Source organism: Castor canadensis, chromosome X, assembly GCF_047511655.1.
Source record: "Castor canadensis chromosome X, mCasCan1.hap1v2, whole genome shotgun sequence".
Classification (NCBI taxonomy): Eukaryota; Metazoa; Chordata; class Mammalia; order Rodentia; family Castoridae; genus Castor; species Castor canadensis.
Window position 1 is genome coordinate 82361281 of NC_133405.1, and position 12821 is coordinate 82374101.

At 37.1% G+C, this 12821-nt stretch overlaps 1 protein-coding gene across 1 annotated transcript in view; it reads left to right on the forward strand.

Moving 5' to 3' along the window:
- Tex11 (testis expressed 11) overlaps nt 1-12821 on the forward strand; it is a 384064-nt gene that overhangs the window by 295614 nt on the left and 75629 nt on the right. Inside the window, exons 19-20 of the mRNA XM_074062265.1 lie at nt 2841-2926; nt 3894-3950. Coding sequence (XP_073918366.1) covers nt 2841-2926; nt 3894-3950 — 143 coding nt within the window. The remainder of the gene's footprint in view (nt 1-2840; nt 2927-3893; nt 3951-12821) is intronic.

Consider the following 12821-nt stretch of genomic DNA (forward strand, 5'->3'; position numbering starts at 1 on the left):
AACTATAATCCTCCTGATCTCTGCCTCCCCAGTAGCTGGGATTACAGGCATGAGCCACTGTAACCAGATAAGTTTCACTCTTTCTTTACAGGCTGTATGAATTAATCATAAGGAACTCAATTTTTTTAAAGATGAGGCATTTGGAAATCTACATAGTGACCAAATATTTGATATTAAGAATTTATTAACTTTTAGATGTGATAATGGTAGTGTGATTATATTAAAGGATTCCTTATCTCTTAAAGATACATTCTTGAAATACATGTGGATGAAATGATACAATTTTTGCCTCAAAATAATATGGGAGGAAAAGTAGGTAGAGAAATCACAGGAATAACATGGATGATGACTTAAAATAATTATTGAAGCTGAATGATAGACCCATGGGGATTCATTATACTTGTCTTTTAATATTTAAACATCTTGAAATTGTCAACAATAAAGTCCTTCTTTTAAAAAAGAAGGAAAGTCAGAGACCAAACGGTCATAGCTAATTGATTTGTAAGAGCTCCTTGAAGGCTAACACTTACTTGTATTTATCTTTTTATCTCTGGGACATAGGACAGTATCTGACACATAATTGCTACTCAATTTATGTAAATAAGCACATATCAGTTCTTTAAAAAATACATGGAAATGTCACAGGAAACTCCCTGTGTAGCTATCTTAAACAAACAATTGTCATTGTAATTGTAGTGTCCAGTCAAGCGCCACTCATTAATACCAATTTGGAAGTGGGGTACAGGATGAGATCACGTCTGAATTAGTGATAAATTATAAGACATTTAAAATATATACCTTTATTGTTTCTAAGTAGATAGAGAACATCTTCTAGTAGTTTTTTTCAGGTAGAGGTTAACACTTGACATAACAAAAATAAAACTAACTTGTAAAAAATTAAAGAGCATAATTCAGTGAGCAAGGCCAAGAGAATTGAAGTTTAGTTTTGGTTGTCACTAACTTCTAGTTTTTATTAGGCAATGGCAATGTATTTAGCTTCTCTAAGCTGCATTTTCATCATCTATGAAATTCAAAATTCTGAACTATAATTTTTAAAGTTCTTTTTTGTTTTAAAATTCCTATCATTTTTGGATTATCAGTATTTGCCTAACCAAAGTAAGATTTACCCTCACAAGGAGGATTCCAGGTTCATGGCCAGCCTGGGCTGCATAGTAAGTTCAAGGCCAGCCAAGACTACATAGTGAGACCCTTTCTCAAAAAAAATATATCTGCAAAAGCTAGTAGTGTTCCTGAAATGCTTTCTGTATTAAATAATACTAGAGTCCTTTCTGATAAGTCCAGTCTTATAGTACCTTCTACCTTATTTCCTCTAAACTTTATTAGTTGAGTTTGTCAACACTTCTGTATTCACTCCTTTATTTAGGGAAAATAGGTTTTTATTCTGTTATATTTTCTTTTTGTTTTATTTAAGATTTTTAAGGCAGTTTCTGGCTGAGTATGAAAGGCTGAAATTATTAGTAATGACTGACTCCAGTGAATGACTGGGAATGAACTGCTAGGGTAATTAGGAGAATAGAATTTAAGGAATTGGGAGGCTAAAATATCTGGAAAATTATCTACCTATGTATTGAAAATGCCAAGAAAATAAGACTGGAATAATTATTGGAGAAAATAACTCAGAAATAGTTCTCACCAACAAATGAGAGATCACCTGAGACCTGATAGACCACAGCAACATTGAGGGATAGTGGGTGATATAGATGGTATTAAGAAATTCAAAGTGGGAGCTGGGCCTGGTGGCACACAGCTGCGATCCCAGCACTTGAGAGGCTTAATCAGGAGGATGGTGAGTTCTAGGCAAGCCTCTGCTATATAGTGAGACCCTGTCTCAAAAAACAAAAAGAACCAGGTACAGTGGCTCACACCTGTAATCCTAGCTACTTGGGAGGCTGAGATTGGGAAGATCGTGGTCCGAGGACAATCCAGGGAAGTAGTTTATGAGACCCTATCTCCAAAATAACCAGAGCAAAATGGACTGGAGGTGTGGCTCAAGTGGTAGAGCTTCTGCTTTGCAAGTGTGAAGCCTTGAGTTCAAACCCCAGTCCCACCAAAAAAGAAAGAAAGAAAAAGAAAAGGAAGGAAGGGAGGGAGGAAAAGAAAGAATTTCAAATTGGAGTTTTAGGGAAGACAAAGGGAGGATAATTTGAAAATAGCAGTGAGAGGACACCACTCCATCTCTAGACCTAGGAGTAGAAGGACAACGAGGGCAATAGCAGCCACCACTTGAGAGGGCTTCTGTGTAAGCAGTATCCTTGGCAGAAACCTACATTTCCATTAGAGCAATAATGTGGAGGGGACTTTCAAAGAAGACATTGTTTGTCTACAAGACAGAAATTCTCTAAAAGAATTTCTGGACTGAATTTCAAAGAGCATAGTGGAAGGGTTGGAGGAGCTGGGGAGGGATGAGAAAGGGACAGAAAGGAGGATGCACAGAGCCTTTGGGGGATTAGAGTGCTGGAAATGAGGTGGTCTGACAGTTTGGGGTTCTTTTGATTACTGTTATGAAACAGAGAAAATGAGCACAGTAAGATTAGTCTGAGTGGATTCAAGGCAATAGTAGCAAGGTTGTGATCATGGGTGAAGGGATGTGTTTCTGGGGCTAATACGAACCTGCTTTATGTTTGTGTATGTACATGTGAATAAATGAAATAAAAGAAACAACTCATATCTTCAACCTTCCATCCTATGGTAGCTCTTTTAAGACTACAACATGAGCATGTTCATATTTGTGGCTAGTCCTTAATGGGCAGGAATATAGATAACCTATTGCAACTATCACTTTAGGATGCAATTTAACGTACTTTAATTGTTCTTTTTAGAATGGACAACAAGTTGTGGCAGGAAAAGCTTTGGAATATTTAGCTCAACATTCAGAAAAGCCACAAGATGCACTTGCAGCTTTAAAGTAAGGAAATCACATTCTGTGAGAGTAAAAGGATTTCCTATGTTCATCTTACTCTTGATATGTAAACTTTGCCAAAATAGTGCTGAGGAGATTGATGCCTATAAGAACTGTTAACCCAGGTGCTCAAAGTTAAAAAAAAAAAAGATAACAGTTGAACTTTCCCCTTCTCTCTTTCTAGGAAGGAAAATGATTTGTTAAAATGGATTGTATGTATGTATGTATGCATGCATGCATGCATGTATGTATGTATTGTATATGATGCATATAATAGTGATGGGGAGATTGGGTCCTGATAGCTACTGTAGTTGTGACTGAGAAAATGTCTAGTGCGAAAAATGGGAAAACAGAAGGATTATAGAGTGTTTCTGCTCTTTAACTATACTTCAGGCCACACCTCCAAAAGGAAGTGGAGTCACAGAAATAAAGGTGTCAGAAGGAGTTGAGATACTTGCATACCTTCAATCAAGTAAATATCTAAAATAATTCAAAACACAAGTTATTTCTTAAGAAATTCTTTCAAGTAGTGAAGCTACCAAGTACTTTATATCAGTTTGTCTTTATGATTCTAGATCCCTTTAAAGAATAGTGATCCTGTTTGATGTGGGACCCAAAGACTAGTTCTAGGTTCTTTTATAGAAAGAAAAATATAAAGAGATACACACCATACCTGATGTTCTAGTGTGATTTGAGGAAATAATATTTACTGTGGAACTGTTTAACATTTTGTTATAAGCAACAGTTTTGTTTTAAAATTATTAAATTCTGCTTTGAAAAGCACAAAATTGGTATGTTTTCACTGCAACCATTAAACCAATATAAAGATCTATAAATAAAGTAAGATTAATCTCCTACTTACCCTTTCTTTTCTCAGTTCTACCTCCTGAGGTCATCAAGGCTAATAACTTTGTATATATTCTTCCACATGTTTCTTCCTAAGAATCACTTTCTATGTTATTTTATTATACAGGTGTCAGTTTCGCCTTGTTCTTCCAAAAGTTTCTCAAATGCCAGAATCTGAAAATAAGTAAGTTATTTCAACAGAAGTGGTGTATTCACTATTAGAAAAATCATAGTAACTTTCAATAGAAACTTTATACTGAGAGATGGATTGTGTAGTGGATAAAATTAATATAGGCTTTGGGGCCAGTCTTCCTGAGTTCATGACTCAGCTATTTATTAGGTATGTAACCTTGGGCAAGTTTCTTAACATTTCTTGACTTCAGTGTCTCCATCTGTAAAATGGAAATAACAGTATATGCCTCATGGAATTGCTGTGATTACTCAGTGAATTAATACACATAAAACATAAAAGATTTATGAGATCTGAAGAGAAACCATGGTATAAGTAAATACATGAGAGTGCCAGGAACTTTGTAAGTCCTCACTAATGTTATATATGCTCTGATTATAATTTTGAATCTTTTTCCCCCTAACAGTAGACTAAAATAGACATCTCCTACATTCTCATAGGACATATAACCCAGCTGGCTTGTTGATTCTGATTCTATGTCAGCTCAGATATGACTATTGAAATGTTTCTGCTCAGTTTCATGGCATAAGGTATCAAGACTTAACAATTCATGGAAAATATTGGTCATATTTTTCATTCATAAAACTCATTACCTCCTGATGATTTGAAAGAAAACTATTCAAGCTCTTGATTGGGGATAACTTTCAGAGAAATATCACCAATCTCTGCTTGAACAAGGCCTCTGTAACAGTGTATTTTTCCTGTGCTTTTACTTTTTCTACTTGTAACTGACAGTAATACATTGTTTCAGCTAAATTTTAGAGGCAATATCTATGACTAAGATAATGTTGGACTTATAACTCACTTTATTATAATACCCAATTTACCCAAGCATATATGATAAATTTCACTATTTCTTCACGGGCTCTAGGAATTAGTCAGAAGGAATTAAAATTTTTTTAGAGATGAGGCATTTGGAAATTTGAATAATGACCAAGTATTTGATATTTTCTCTTAAAGGTGTATTCTTGAAATACGTGCGTATGGCATGATATAATTTTTGCTTCAAAATGATGTGGGAGGAAACATACATAGAAATATCAGTGGAATAAGATGGATGATGAGTTAATAATTACTGGGTGATTCATTATACTTGTCTTTTAACATTTGGATGCCTTTGTAAATTATCAACAATAGAGTTGTTTTTTTTAAAAAGAAGTCATAAACCAAAGTTTGATGGTTCCAGATGGTAAGAGCTCCTTGAAGGCTAGGTCTAGGGTCTATGTATATTTATCTTTTTTTTTTTTTTTTGTGGTGATACTGGGTTTGAACTCAGGCTCTCTCACACTTGCCAGGCAAGCGCTCTACCACTTGAGCCACACTCCCAGCCCTTTTTGCTTTAGTTATTTTTGGAATAGGGTCTCATGTGTACAAGCCCAGGCCTATACAGCAGTCTTTCTATTTACACTTCCCACATAAGTAGGATGACAGGCACATGCCTTTAATCCTGGCTGTTGGTTGAGATGGGGTCTCACTAACTTTTTTTGCCCAAGGTGGACTCAAATCGTGATCTTCCTCATCTGCACCTCCTCAGTAGCTGAGATTATAGGCATGAACCACTATGCCAGCTGTATTTATTGTTTTATCTCTAGGACCTAAGACAGTATCTGACACATAAATGCCACTTTATTTTTATAATCTTTAAAATACAAATCAAAATATATTTTATTACATCTCACTTTAAGAAGCTCATCATTCTTCTTAATACAAGGTTAGCCAATATAGATACTTTAACATTTTCTTTTTTAAAATGATATATCTTCCAGGCACCAGTGGCTAACGTCTCTAATCTTAGCTACTTGGGAGGCTATAGAAAATATCCTGGAGCAGAGACTGGGCATGGTAATGCATGCCTATAATCCTAGATACTCAGGAGGCAGAGATAGGAAGATAGAGGCCTGAGGCCAGCCCAGGCAAAGTTAGCTTGAGATTCTATCTGAAAACAAATTAAATACAACAACAAAAAAACAACCAAACAAACAAACAAACAAAAAACCTGAGTTTTTGTGTGTTTGAAAGAAATCTAAGCCAGATAAAAATTGTTTTGCTGTAACAGGTAGAAAAATCATGTTTCATCTAGGATTCTAACAAAGACTCTGCCACGGATTTTCACAAAATATGTTTTGAAAATGGAAACATTAATGTGCAGAAGTCTTGTCTGTCAGATAGCTGTCATAGTGTCCAAGGGTATAGTCAATGGATATGGGGTTGTTCTCACGGCTTGGTGACCCCTCTCATTGTTCTAAGTACAATCTCCCCACCCAGTGTATACTAAGATCACCTGCTCATCAGTCATATTTCTCAGAGAAAAAGTCTACACACATTTTCTTTTAACTCTTTAAGGGATGACCTTTAGAAAATTACTATTTGGCTTCTCTATCAGTTCCAACTGGAAATTTTCTTGCAGTTATAATATGAAGGAATATGCTATATTAAAAAAAGTTTCCACTCAAACTGAAAATAATACCCTCTCGTTGAGTAAATCATGCCCCCATTCACTCAGTTCGACTCCTCGAATCAAAGCATGTGACTCTGTACCCAGACTTTTGTGTGAGGAGTCACATCCCAGTTGTCTCCATTTTTGATAGGCTACCAAAATCTAAAGAATATCTTAGGCTGTGCAAAAAGCCTGTGTAATTGGAGATAGCCCTTTCAAGAGAAAGTTAGAGCACAGAGAAAAATTCCAGAAAGCATGTGGGTCCACGCAATCTGTTCATCCAGGCAGCCTTGAGATATGGTGTCATCTGTGGGGGCAGAAATGTCTGTACTTAACTGGGCTTCATCGGTATGACAGGTATGATTATTTGAAAATACCAGCCATGTCAAAAGCACTTCAGTTCCTACAGAAGCTGAACATTGAAATGCTGAACAACTCCATTCTCGGGCGGAGAAGGACTTGAGTGTGCAAGGGTACTATTTGATCTACAATGTTGATAGCCGAATGTTGACACAAGTGAACATTCAACACATGGTATACAGTTGCACATGAACGTTGATGAGACAGCAAAGGAGCTGAAAGCACTGTGATGGGAGAAATAGCAGCCTCTTCAACAAAAACTGCTGGGAAAACTGGTTAGCAGTCTGCAAAAAACTGAAACTAGATCCATGTATATCACCCTATACCAAGATTAACTCAAAATGGATCAAGGATCTTAATATCAGACCACAAACTCTAAAGTTGATACAGGAAAGAGTAGGAAACACTCTGGAGTTAGTAGGTATAGGTAAGAACTTTCTCAATGAAACCCCAGCAGCACAGCAACTAAGAGATAGCATAGATAAATGGGACTTCATAAAACTAAAAAGCTTCTGTTCATCAAAAGAAATGGTCTCTAAACTGAAGAGAACACCCACAGAGTGGGAGAAAATATTTGCCAGCTACACATCAGACAAAGGACTGATAACCAGAATATATAGGGAACTTAAAAAACTAAATTCTCCCAAAACTAATGAACCAATAAAGAAATGGGCAAGTGAACTAAACAGAACTTTCTCAAAAGAAGAAATTCAAATGGCCAAAAAGCACATGAAAAAATGCTCACCATCTCTAGCAATAAAGGAAATGCAAATTAAAACCACACTAAGATTCCACCTCACCCCTGTTAGAATAGCCATCATCAGCAACACCACCAACAACAGGTGTTGGCCAGGATGCGGGGGAAAAAGGAAGCCGGGGAAAAAGGAAGCCTCTTACACTGTTGGTGGGAATGTAAACTAGTACAACCACTCTGAAAAAAAATTTGGAGGCTACTTAAAAAGCTAAACATTGTTCTACCATTTGATCCAGCAATACCACTCTTGGGGATATACCCAAAAGACTGTGACACAGGTTACTCCAGAGGCACCTGCACACCCATGTTTATTGCGGCACTATTCACAATAGCCAAGTTATGGAAACAGCCAAGATGCCCCACCACTGACGAATGGATTAAGAAAATGTGGTATCTATACACAATGGAATTTTATGCAGCCATGAAGAAGAACGAAATGTTACCATTTGCTGGTAAATGGATGGAATTCTGAGTGAGGTTAGCCTGGCCCAAAAGACCAAAAATCATATGTTCTCCCTCATATGTGGGCATTAGATCAAGGGCAATCACAACAACGGGATTGGACTTTGAGCACATGATAAAAGCGAGAGCACACAAGGGAGGGGTGAGGATAGGTAAGACACCTAAAAAATTAGCTAGCATTTGTTGCCCTTAACGCAGAGAAACTAAAGCAGATACCTTAAAAGCAACTGAGGCCAATAGGAAAAGGGGACCAGGAACTAGAGAAAAGGTTAGATCAAAAAGAATTAACCTAGAAGGTAACACACACGCACAGGAAATTAATGTGAGTCAACTCCCTGTGTAGCTATCCATATCTCAACTAGCAAAAACCCTTGTTCCTTCCTATTATTGCTTATACTCTCTCTTCAACAAAATTAGAAATAAGGGCAAAATAGTTTCTGCTGGGTATTGAGGGGGTGGGGGAGAGAGTGAGGGCGTGGAGTGGGTGGTAAGGGAGGGGGTGGGGGCAGGGGGGAGAAATGACCCAAGCCTTGTATGCACATATGAATAATAAAACAATAAAAAAATAAAATAAATAAAATACAAATCAAAATATATTTTATTACATCTCACTTTAAGAAGCTTATCATTCTTCTTAATACAAGGTTAGCCAATATAGATACTTTAACATTTTCTTTTTTAAAATGATATATCTTCCAGGCACCAGTGGCTAACGTCTGTAATCTTAGCTACTTGGAAGGCTGAGTCACGAGGATCATGGTTCAAGGCCAGCCCAGGCAAATAGTTCTTGGGACTTCATCTTCAAAATTAAGAAGAGCAAAAATGGATTGCAGATGTGGGTCAAGTGGTAGAGCACCTGCTTTGCAAGCATGAAGCCCTGAGTTCAAACCCCAGTCCCTCCTAAAAGAAAATGATACATCTTGTTTTGGAGGAAACCAGGTTATCAAATAGATACATGGATACACATACATAATAGTTCTTTATTTTAGAGCACACTCTCTGACTTAAAATTCGGTGCACTAAAATATGTAAGTATGCCTCCTATAACAAAAATAAACCTCATAGTTTAAAAAAAAGAGAAGTATTTTGCATGGGCCCCTGAATTACCTTGAAAACAAGTTAGTACGTTTCACATATACAGAGGAACATACAGACTCCACCTAGAATCATCTGAGAGGACAACTGTTGCTTTTGGGGGTGGTTTACAAGGGGAGAGAAGATGTGTGGGAGGGTTCTCAAGACTCATAACAGCTATAAAATCACACAAAATTACATCAAAATCCAATATAAAATAATGACAGCAGTAGAACAATCTCGATAGTTTTTTGTTGCTTGAAAAGCAGGATGGAAGCTTAAACCTTGGCAAGAACAATACATATCTAGGAGATTTTGAAGGCTAGAAAACTTCACCATTCATACATAATACCTGGTACACAAGTACATTCATTTCCAGGCACTGGGAACAACAAAAACTACAGAGTATGAATAAACCCAAGGTGCTTAATCTTCCACCATTCTCTGGAATTTAAACCCTTGGCCATCTGCAGGGGTGTCTTGTCTTCTTTATTCTCAATGCAAATTCTCACTCCTTGGGACACAGTTTTGCTTATTCCAGTCGCTCCTCATTACAAAGTATAAAGGAGTGTTACCTTCAGTGTGTTAGATGTTTGTGGATGCTTTGTAGTACAAAAGGATAGGAATCATCTTCAAGTTACCTTTGGCATTGCTGTAGCTTCATAATCGTCCTTTGCATCTGAATTATCCCACCTTCTAGTAACACTGCAGCAATTTCATGCCTGATTTTCGTAGCTGCATAATGTAGGGGAGTGCAGCCATTTTGATTGACAGCATTCACTTGGTCACCTTTTTCCAGGTGGACTTTTACAATTTCACCCAGTCAGCAGAAACAGCAGTATGAAGAAGAGACTATCCTGCATTGTGTTTATCATTCATTGACACCTAACGTCCATAGTTTTCATTAAGGTTCATTCTCAATGTTCTGGATATACTTTTGTCAGTATAACAACATGTATCCATCAGCACAATATCGTATGGAGCATTTTCACTGCCTGTTTATATAGGGTAGGGTTACAATAGAAACACAGTGAGTAGGCCATCCTTTTATTAACCTGTATTATAAAAATTAATGGGTTTTACTGTGGCATTTCTATACATGCAGGAATCGTGAATTGACCATGTCCACCCTCCTCTTTACCCCTTGCCCAACTCCCTTGCCAATCTAGTAAGTCCTCTTCTATTTTCAGATCATCTCCTTTTTGGTTTTTATATATGAGAGAAAACGTGATATTTATCATTCTGAGTCTGGCTTATTTCACTTAGCATGGTATCCTGCAGTTCCATTCATTTTCCTAAATAATGATAGTATTTCGTTCTTCTTTATGGCTGAATAATATTCCATTATGTGTATATAGTATATTTTTATTTGTCCATTCATCTGCTGATGAGCATCTAGTCTAATTCCATATCTTGGTTACTTTGAATAATGCCACAATAAATATGGGTATGCAGGTATCTCTTTTGTGTGCTTGCTGACTTCATTTCCTTTGGGTATATACCCAGGAATGGCATACCCAGACCATGTTAGTTCTCTTTTCAGTTTCTCTGAGTAACCTTCATACTGATTTCCATAGTGGTTAGATTTTTTTACATTCCCACCAACATTCTTGCCAGTATTTGTTGGTTTGTGGGGAGGGGAGATAATGGCTATAACGGGGGGGGGGGGGGCGGGGAGAGAATCTCAGTCTAGTTTTGATTTGCATTTCCCTGATAACTAAGTGTTTAACATTTTTTCAAGTATTTAATGGCTGTTTCTTTTGAGAACTGTCTCTTCAATTCATTTGCCCATTTACTGATTGGGTTACTTGGCGGGGGAGGGGTTGTTCCTAAGGTTTTGAGTTCTTTAAATATCTGTATATTAATCCTGTCAGATGAATAATTGGCAAATATTTTTTCCCATTCTGTAGGCTATCTCTTCAATCTGTGATTGTTTCCTTTGCTATGCAGAGGCTTTTTAATTTAATGCAACCCCATTTGTCAAGTCTTGCTTTGTTTCCTGAGCTAATGGAGGCCAAGCCAGAAGTGTTGCCTATGTCAATATCTTGAAGTGTTACCTCTGTTTTCTTCTAATAGTTTCAAAGTTTCAGCTATCACATTAAGGTCTTTAATACATTTTGAGTTGATTCTTGTACAAGGTGAGAGATAGGTATCTAGTTTCAATCTTCTTCATATGGATATCCAGTTTTCCCAGCATCATTTACTGAAAATGTCCATTCTTTAATGTATGCCTTTGGCACCTTTATTGAGAATCATACAGCTGAAGATGCATGGATTTATTTCTGGGTCCTCTATTCTTTTCCATCAGTCTAAGTATCTATCTTATACCATGTTTTTCTTACTATGGCTCTGTTGTGTATTTTGAAACTGGATATTTTTTTTTTAGTTAGAAATGCTTTGGCTATCCAGAGTCTTTTTTGCTTGCATATGAATTTTAGGACTATTTTTCCTATTTCTCTAAGGAATATCATTGGTATTTTGATGAGGCTTGTACTCAGTCTGTAGATCAGAGTAGGCTATCTTAACCACTAGGCCACACAGCTGCATGAACCTCAGTTTTGCCGGATGGGGTAAAGGCACGACCTTCCCTGTGAAGCCCTTAGGAATTATGGCACAAAGATTTTTAAATATCATTATAGTTTCTTGGTCAGCCACAATTCCTGTTTTTAACACTTGTCATTGCAGCCATAGTACTGCAACTACTTTACCAAGGAGGAAACAGAAAGTTGAGGTGATATGAAGAAGAAAGAAGAGAAAAAAGTATAGTCATCATACCCATATCTTACCCACCTCAGGAAGAATTATAACCATACTAGCATCCTTCCCCATCCTTTATTTCTAAGATTCACCAGAAAATAGAAGAGTCCATCTAGTGGGGTCCCTTAGCCCTCTCCCCTATGTTGAGTGCGAGTGCATACTTGTGAAGTTGCATAAGCCAGGTTTTATGCCTATGTCCCTCACTGTTTTAGACAACTAGTATTTTAATTGCCTATTACATCTCTGTCTGTTACTCAGGAGGCTATCTCTCTGACCATTGTTGGTTGTTAAGGACCATAAACTGTGTTTCTCGATCTGAAGAGATATTACTCAGCAGTCTAAATTGGTGCAATATATTCTGTTCCAATTCTTTATACCACCCTGAGCATTTGCTTGTACTACTGAGTAAGCAAAGCCCAGTCCAGAGTCAGTGTCCATTCCCGTGAAGACTCAGACAGATTGATAGTACCCTGCGGCTACCAGCATCAGTCTGGTTTTCTAGCTGTGTTCGGGATATTTAGTCTCTGTCTCTTTTGTTAAAAAACAGAAAAAATATTGATATTTTGTGCTTTCATAGTGCAAAAGAAATGTGTCTAGATTCTCTGCATTGCTGCAGATGACCACTCATTTCATGGACCCAGGTGGCTACCTCAAGGGAACACGTGGAGATACTCACTTATTGATTCCAGTCACCTTCTGATCCTACTGTAAGGGATTCTTCTGATCTACATCAACATGTCATACTTTCACACACCCCTCAAATTTCCATAGTGATATTCATAGGATCTGTTTGGTTCTTTCTTAGGATTTCCTTCATTCTTACTACATTACCCATCTGTTCTTGCATACTTTATCCATTAGTGCCCTTACCATATTAATTGTAGTTGTTTTAAATTCAGTCTAATAATTCCAACATCACTGCCATGTCTGGTTCTGATGTTTTTACCATCTCTTCAAATTGTGTTTTTTGCCTTTTAGTATGCTTTTCTATTTTTTTTCTTGATAGCCAGACATTATGTAC